Genomic DNA, 9,172 nt, shown 5'->3' on the forward strand with positions numbered 1-9,172 from the left:
ACGCACAGTCCCCCGTTTTTGCTCCCGGCATCTCAGAAGTGGCAGTTGGTTTGTGGCCTTTTTGTATCTTATTGTTCATAATTGCCCCTAACTGCCCGTGCCTGCAGTTATTTTTAGTCCCTTCGAGTTTCTTTGTATTCTGTTGCTCAAGGAGATGTTTGTCCAGGTGCAAGCACTGCAGTAAAGGATCCCAGGTCCCAGCCTGTCTCACTATGACATAGCACTGGAAACACTTGATAGTCCCTGGAATAGTTAGCATGTACATGTTGCATTTTTCCTACTATGTTTCAAAATGTGTGCAGACAAGACCACGTGTATATCTCCGGTCTCTATAGTGGCTTCTATACAGTAAGCTATTGATGAAATTATTGTGAGATAATGCAAAAAAAGGAGGCACTAGGGCTCCAGGCAGTTTAACGGAATGAATTCCCTGCACCATGAGTTTTCATCCCAACACTTCCTCCGTCCTTTCCGTGCCACTTTGGGTAGCATATTCCTCATTAGTGAAATAAGGAGCACTAAAGAGATACTTCTGTGTAGGTACTACAGTATTAAAACCCGCTCAGCAAACGTAAGATTGACCCACATTATTTTCTTCTACTGTGATATTTTCTAATTATAACAGAAGATTCGTATTTAATTCAGCTGTATTTCTACGTGGCCTCCCAGACACTTTGCTAAATCCCTATTGTGGAAGGATTGACTGAACTATAATTTTCATTTAGCTTTCCTAGACTTTCTAGCATCCCGGAGATAATTCACCTGATGACGGTGCATATTAGCAGGCCCAGGAAGCAGAGTGCATGCCCAGCTGGTTAATAACAGCCTAAAGCATTGGGGCACTTTTCAGCCCTGGCTTCACCCACTTCGATCAGCAGACCCTCGGTGCTCATTTGCATGTTTCTGCTGAGCACTGAACCTGCTGAACGAAGTCTGGCAAGAAAATAAGGCTAAAAAAGGCAAGATTTCCATTTGTCGAGTTGAGTGATAGATTTGGAGGATGAGGTTTTTGGGAAACATTTTGCTCTTACTTTAGAGGAGTGAATTTGAGTCACATTTGATGATTCTCTCATAGTGGGCACCTCAGTGTGTACCTGAAGGAGGGCCTGAGCTACAGCAATGAACGTGCCCAGAGGGGCTTACAGTCTAGGGAGGAACGGAGCGGAAGAGTAAGTCGTTACGACCCCAGGTGGAATCAGAGGGGCACTAAGAAGGGAAGATAAAAGCAGGATGCTGTGAGTTTGTAGAACAGGGACCTAAACCTGATTGAGTTGACAGGAGACGATGACACAGAGAAGCTGGCATTTGGGTGAGCCCTGAGGGGCAAGGAAGGGTGCAGGGGATTCTGGGCTGAAGCCACAGCAGGAGCAAAGCCTGGGGGTGGGAAGGGTCAGCTGTGTTCAGGAAAGATCACGAAGCTGGCCTGGAGGACAAGACGTCCAGTGCGACACTCGCAGGGGACGCAGTTGATAGAGTTTGGTGGGCCACGGAGAGAAGACCCGCTGAGGAGTCTGTTTTACTCTTCAGGAAAGAGAAGTCATTGCTTTCGTCATTTGGGGTCAGAGATTGAGTCTAATTACATATATGCTCTGGGAAGCTTTGAAATGTGCATTAACCCTGCCAACCCACACAGAGAACTTACAGGGTGGACGTCAGGCGCACGAACGGGCTCAGCGCATCTGGGCCAAGGCGCTCCTAAAAAGGCTGCTGCCCCGCGAATCCCAGAGAGGGTTCTTGGGGGAAGCGGGGACTTCGCCGTAGGCCAGAAGGGCCCCAAGAATCAAGTGCTGAGATGCCTCTAAGGGGACAGTGAAGACGACCCTCTGAGTAGTAACCCCCGACTAGTCTCCCTTGTGCATTTTCCGGTGATCCAAGAACCTAGAAAGTGTCACCTGTGTGTGGAGAGAAAGAAAGAACCTCTGGATTCCAATAATGGTAGTCCGGAAAGACCTGGCCTGGCCACGTGGCAGGTGATAGAAGCCTGGGGCAAGCAGGAGCACCGAGCACCCTCGGGGTGACCCGGGGCTCCCCAGAGACCGTGAGCCCCGTGTGCAACCCACGCTCTGACGAGCTGCATTCTCCTCAGACCTTCCCTCTAGAAAGGCAGCTGGCCTCCCCGACGAGGGAGCGTCACAGCAAAACCATACATCAGGCCAAGTCCGTGCTTTCCAGAGTGTGTGGGGATTAGGACAAAGGACTCTGAGGGTAGAGGTTTCTAGGCTCAAAGTTTACAGTGCCTGGTGAAGAAACTTCGTAAACCACCATCGCTGGAGCATAAGAGGGGTGAAATGGTCATGGAGGTTGGGGTCAAAGAGCTGGCAGGCCAGGGCACTGAACAGCCACCCAAGTGGACTCAGATGCTACACAGTCTGGTGGGAAGACCTGAAAATGGAGAGCATTTAAGCCAAGTACCAGAGATTTTAATAAATGTGTTACCCAGAAGGTCAGAAGGTATGTCTAAATCACTGATGGTCAAACGTGTCTTAACTACAGCCCACAGAGAGAAGGAGCCTTCACATCCCAACACAATACATGCATAGGTACTCCTGTGTGTGTGTATCTGAAACACATGTCCTTCAAAATAATACTTCATCCTTATTACCTGCAGGTAATACACTATTTCCTACCCTATCCTATCTCATTGAAATAAAATGCCAGACAAAACCTGTAGTTTGGGGGAAAAAAATATCTAAATGGCATGAGATTCAGAGGAACAGAAATGTTTGATCAAAGATCGAAAAGTAATGATGTAGAATTGGCAGTGGGGAGTGGAAAAGTCGCTCATCCATCCACAGCCCAGCATGCAGCAGGGTGAACGGTGACCATCTCCACTCCTGAGTGCTGAGAACCGCATCCAGAGCTTGGAGGCCACATCCAGACCAGGAGGTCGGAGAGTTTCCTTACTGTGGAACTTGACAAGGAAAGTCTTGGGAGGAAAGAAAACTCGGGAGCTGGTCAGGGTAGACCCAGCACAGGCAGCGTGGAGATAAGATGAAGGAGAGGAGAAAACCTTAGGGGTTTCCATTTAGAGTAGGGACCAGGGGCAACAGAAGTATGAGTCATGGGCGGATTAACAGGACTAAAATTCTAACACAAACATGCTTCAGTGCAGATGTAAACTGAGCCCAAGCCCAGGATGAAGGTGGAGGCCTGGTTAAGTTGGTAGTTGGCTTACTCTATAGGGATGGTTCTCAAGCGGGGGAGGGCAGGAAAGAGGTGATTTTGTCCCCACAGGGGACACTTGGCAATGTCTGGAGACATTTTTAGTTGTCGGGGAGGAGTCCTCCTGGTTTCTCTCAGGTAGAGACCGAGGATGCTGCGAAACACCTACAAGACACAGGACAGTCCCTCCCGGTGGAGAGTCATCAAGCCCAAAGTGTCAATAGTGCCGGGTGGGAAGCCCTGCTCTGTAGCCTGCTCTGTAGGCTGTCGGGCTACAAAGGAGGCATGAGGGAGCCGTTGGGAGTCCCTAAGAGAAACTGACAGCCACTGAGAAACCATCAAGAAGCCAAGGGAAGGGCTTCCCTGGTGGTGCAGTGGTTGAGGGTCCGCCTGCCGATGCAGGGGACACGGGTTCGTGCCCCGGTCCGGGTGGATCCCACATGCCGCGGAGCGGCTGGGCCCGTGAGCCATGGCCGCTGAGCCTGCTTGTCCAGAGCCTGTGCTCTGCAATGGGAGAGGCCACAACAGTGAGAGGCCCGCGTACCGCAAAAAAAAAAGCCAAGGGTAGAGAGGTGTTCAGAGGAAGAGCTGTCAGATGCTTTCAAAGAGCTTGAGGTGGGCATAGAAAATCTGCCTCTGGCTTGGGGAATCGAGAGGTCATTGACAAACTTGGAAAAGAGTAGATTCAGCAGTGATAGAGTGAGAAGCTGTCCGGAGATTGAGGCCGTAGTTGGGCGGTGGGAGAAGATGACTTGGAAAGGAGTCACACTTAAAGAACTGGCCTCACAGCCGCACGCGGTAGCGGTGCTGCCTCTTTCCATCGTTTGCTCGTAACCAAGCTTAGAGTGGTCTCTACTGCAGAGGAGCAGGACCTGTCTTGGTGCACATTTTAATCGGTAACTTGGAAAACCTCGAGGAGACAGAGAGATCGACTGTGTAGATGACACAGGTTAGAAGTATCACGCGTAGTACCGTGATGGGCACAATCCATCCAAAATGATCTCAAAATGCTGGAACCCTAGAATAACACCGACAGGGTGGAATCTGACGTGACACAACCGAACAGATCCAGTGGAGTTCCAGAATATCAACTTCACAAATACGAGATGAGGCTGATTCATTTGCTTGCAGTCATGTGGAAGAGGCCAAGGGTCTGAAGTCCCCACGAGGGTGACACAGTTCCTGAAGTCATGACTGCGATGGTGGTCGCATTATTATTAAGAGACCCTGATGCTTAAATGATGATTCAGGGTTTACGAAAGGCATTTATGTGCTGTCCTCACACCAGCCCTCTGAGGTGCACGGAATGTGTATTATTATCCCATTTTATAAGTGAGAAAACTGAGGCTCAGAAAGATTTGTTGACTTTCCCAAGGTTATAAAGCTAGTCGGTGGCTGGACTGTGACCAGAATAGAGGTCTTCCGAACCCTGGTTCCAAATTCTGTCCACAACCCCAGCCCACCTGGGAGCAGCGGGTCCAGTGCCCAGGTAATGAAGTAAGCAGGTCCTCCGTGCTCTCAGGACCACACGTGGAGAGCGGTGAGGACTTAGGAATGGGGAACCAAATCGTGATTTGATTGTGTTCATTCATTCTAGATTACAAACCAGGATTTATTTAAGAGTTAACCAGGCCTATAGATTAATGCACCAAGAACAACTCTTGAAGAAACTCTGGGTGTTCAGACTAGGTCTTGAAGAGGGGCCATTTGCTAGTGTTTTCAGTTCCCAGAAATTATCTTTTTACAGAATTAATCTGATCCCAACTATTTTCTAAATAGGATTTGTTTTTTCTGTATTATTTCCACTTGGGAGTGACAGTTAAAATGATTAGATAAAGAAAACCAAGAAGATGCTGTCTGCCCGTATCCTGCCCCTGGCTGATTCAGCCAGTTCCAAAAGCACACTTGGCATTTTTCTGCCCCTCTTAACTTGGTTAGCAGGGTCTGGTCTTGGTCCACGCATTGGCACATAGCAGGGAATGCCGTTCTTTGTCTAGGCCAAACACTGGCCCACATAGATGGGCCCGCAGGGTGAAGTACATAACAAAATAAGCGGAACCCAGGGCAGGTGGCACCGGGATGCCGCAGGCATCCAGGGAGGATTATCCCCCAAGCTCAGCTGTTCTTGGAAATGCAGCATCTCTGCTTCAGGTTAAGCAGGCCCCGCTATCAATGGTAAAGAAGTCAGACTGTCATTGCTCCATCACATCTGCCTTGATGGGGCATTGGATCTCGAGAGTTCCAGGACATCCGTTGGCACCTCTAGGTCAATGCACAGGGTTTACAGAGGCCCAGAAATCAGAGCTGGGCAAGGAGACTTGGGAACATAATCCTCTAATACTAATTATGTTCCTTTGCTGGCCACATCCAACTTCATCTCTCAGTTGTAAAATGTCGCTGGTTTGCTAGTGCAGTGCTAGTATAGCGTGGTGTGCTTCCAAATGCAAACCCACCCCTCCAGTTTCTAGGTATTCCAGTCCTTCAACTGGTCTATTCCTGTCTGGAAGGCTGTGGTTCTCTTTTTTTTTAATTTTTTTTAAATTATTTATTTTTTTAATTTATTTATTTTTGGCTGCATTGGGTCTTCGTTGCTGCGTGCGGGCTTTCTCTAGTTGCAGCCAGCAGGGGTTACTCTTCATTGCGGTGCGCAGGCTTCTCATTGCGGTGGCTTCTCTTGTTGCGGAGCACGGGTTCTAGATATGCGGGCTTCAGTAGTTGTGGCTCGAGGGCTCTAGAGTACAGGCTCAGTAGTTGTGGCGCACGGGCTTAGTTGCTCTGCGGCATGTGGGAACTTCCCGGACCAGGGCTCAAACCCGCGTGCCCTGCATTAGCAGGCGGATTCTTAACCACTGCACCACCAGGGAAACCCAAGGCTGCGCTTCTTAGTTTGCAAGTGTGTTATGGTGGTCCTAAAACATGGTTCTACCCTCTTTAGATTCACTTTTGATTCACAGATTCAGACTGATCACAGAATTAGCCAAGCCAGTTTTACCACTGAAACAAACACCTTGACCAGCCTTTTCTCCCCCATTCAGGGCACACACGTGCTTCAATCGATTGGATCTTCCACCTTATCCCTCGTACTCCATGTTGTATGAAAAGCTGTTAACGGCGGTAGAAGAAACCAGCACCTTTGGACTTGAATGAGGAACTCAGAACTTTTCCTGGCCAGTGACATCATCCTCTCCCTTTCCCTGAATCAACTCTCCTTTGATTTTGGTATTCCATGATTTTCGTTTTCAAACCAAATCAGGATTGACGAGCTGTGCATGAAGCATTGCCTTCTTCTCAGATCTTACCTTCAGGCTTATCTCCTCTACTTTCAATGAACTGCTAGCCTGTATGCAATATTTAAAAACAAACAAACAAACAGCTGTCTCAAGGTCTGTGTATATCTCCACATACCTCCATTACTGACAATGAAATATGAATGCAAGTTATGCTACACTTGACCAAATGGTAATAAATGTTTACTTCCATTTCTATGATTTAAGGGGAAATTTGAGCATTAAGCATTCCGAGCTTTTCTACACCCATCTCTTCTGAGCAGAGCCACCATTTTTAATAATTTCTAACAACAAACGCCAGATTAGGAGCTGATCAACTCTTTCTTTTCCTCCCACTCTACTTTTTCCCTGGGCATCCAATCCATCCAAAAACAGCAGTGGCAACACCACAATTCTGATACATTCAACTCATGGTTCGTATGTGGCATCGGTCCCATCACCTGGAACTAGCCTAGACATATGGTGCAAATATTACACTTTCCAACCAATAATAACAGCAAGAAAAACACCTCCTGCTGATGCAACACAGGGCATCCCAATGGTTGTGGGGATTGTGGCTCGACTTGAGTTCAGAGAAGTCCTGGGGGGGGGAGGGGGGTGTACCCCCCGTGAACACCCACTACCCAAGAAGCACAAACTTGTGCACAAGTCCAAGAAGGAGATCTCATTGTGTAGCATAAACAACGAGGCTTCTACCCCCATTGTGTTGTATAGAACGCGTTGAAGCAAACAGGAGAAAGGGGAGAAGGGCATTAGGGCATATTAGAAGGACATATTCAGTTGGTCTGAATACTTGAGTCCTGTACTGTTTTCTTTTGCTCTGTTCCATCTAGCCACAGGTCTCCTTCCCAGAGGAAGAAAAATGTCCTGATAATCTCATGACTTTTGTTCAAGCCAAGTAATTACCTGTTTGGCAAACAAACTTTTATTTCAACTTTGATAGTGTTTTCATTTCTTCATGGTTTTTTTTTTTTTCCTTCATCATGGTGTTCAAATTCCTTCACATCTGATTGTCCACAGGGACCGCACTAAATCGGAAGCCGCAGAGAGCGATGGTGCTTGTTAGGGATCAAGGGCAATATAATACATCTCCTTCCTCCGTAGCAGTCATCCCTGGCGCAAAGACCTAACCCCCCAAAGGGCAATATAATACATCTCCTTCCTCCATAGTGGTCCTCCTGGAGCAAAGACCTAACTCCCCAAAGGCACACTGATTTGTGTTAAAATAGGGATCCAGTTTCTTTTAGCATTCAGTAAAGAGACGTCTCAGAAAACGTAGTGTTTTCAGAACAACAGTTGCAGGCTCCAGGGACAGCCTAACCTCTCAATTACATTTGCCATAAACCCAGACATGATGGTCATTTGCTATTTGTCTAACCTTGTTATCATGTCGTCTGAAATATGTCACTAATGAAAGTGTTTTTCTTCACTGGGAAAAGAGCTGTTGAAATGTCACATTGTTGTCCTTCAGTATATTAAGCAAGGGAGAAATGTGAGAAATGTGGGAAAGTTAATTTCATCCAAAGCCAGGTCTAGAGTTCATATTGGTTTGCATCCAGACAATGTGTTAATTGTGCTTCCTGTACAAGGAAACCTTCCTTTAGCGGGGATTAGAATGCTCGGCACCCCTTGCTGCTGCGTACCTGTTGTCAGTCAGGGAATGTGTATGTTACAGAAATCGGCCCTTCTGTTGTTGTCTAAAAAGAATATTTACCAAGATAGGATGATGGAATGTGTAAGTTACATAATACAGAATGAGGGATCTGTAAAATTCAGGACACATTTCAGCATGTGGAGCTGTTGTTTATGAAATCAGGGCATAAGGGTGATGCAAATTGTTTCACCATCCTATATAGAATAGCATCTCTAGTACAGGGGGCATCTTTCATTTTTAGAATTTGGTGTTAGATGTATGTAAATACTCAATTCAAGCATTCAGTTCTTCTTTTCAGTACTTATATTAGAACACTGGCAAGGGAGAAAGCTCCCAAAGATGGAACCTGCTCCCGGGGAGCTTCACAATTTACACAATTTAATCTGTTAATTAGATTAATTGAGGACTATTCTTCCCACATACAGAAGGACCAAGGTAGCCTAGAAGTTATATACAGATGGAAAACTTGGGCATGAATGATTTTCAACTAACTTTTCCTTATTCCCACTGCCCCACCCAATGCCATGGCTCAGATATATCCCACAAAGCATCCAGGAGCCCTATTTCATGAAAGTATAAAATTCCAGAAAGACATACTGGTGTCAGAGTCCCTGAAAGAGTGTGAAGTGTGCTTAATAGGGTCCCAATTTCCATTACAGCCTTGCACAGAATCCCTAAGGAAGGAAAACAAAGAGAAGAGGAGGACAGAGAGTTGCTATGGAAAAATCTTTATTTCTCTTTGTCCCAGATGATGTTTCTTCAGTTAATATTCCCTCATATATAAGGCTGATTTTTAAATTATGTATAACATTATATATATATATATATATATATATATATATATATATATTTACACATATAACAAAACAGCCATAGGACTCGATTGTGCTATTAATTTCACCAGGTGGAGGTGCAAACCACCCCAAATCATATAATTCATAATGGACAAGATAGATGTCACCCATTTGTTACCTTGTGTAAATTTCCTTTTAACTTAAAGTATTAGTTTTCTCCATGGAGGCATAGTATAAAATTAATCATTTATAAACCACTATTTCCCTAAAACAAG

At 46.2% G+C, this 9,172-nt stretch overlaps 1 protein-coding gene across 1 annotated transcript in view; it reads left to right on the forward strand.

Moving 5' to 3' along the window:
• HECW1 (HECT, C2 and WW domain containing E3 ubiquitin protein ligase 1) overlaps nt 1-6,544 on the forward strand; it is a 320,745-nt gene extending 314,201 nt beyond the window's left edge. The window contains exon 28 of the mRNA XM_032643996.1: nt 6,198-6,544. Coding sequence (XP_032499887.1) covers nt 6,198-6,309 — 112 coding nt within the window. The 3' untranslated portion in view covers nt 6,310-6,544. The remainder of the gene's footprint in view (nt 1-6,197) is intronic.
• The last annotated feature ends 2,628 nt before the right edge of the window (nt 6,545-9,172 follow it).

The sequence above is a fragment of the Phocoena sinus genome, chromosome 9 (assembly GCF_008692025.1).
Source record: "Phocoena sinus isolate mPhoSin1 chromosome 9, mPhoSin1.pri, whole genome shotgun sequence".
NCBI classification, from domain to species: Eukaryota; Metazoa; Chordata; class Mammalia; order Artiodactyla; family Phocoenidae; genus Phocoena; species Phocoena sinus.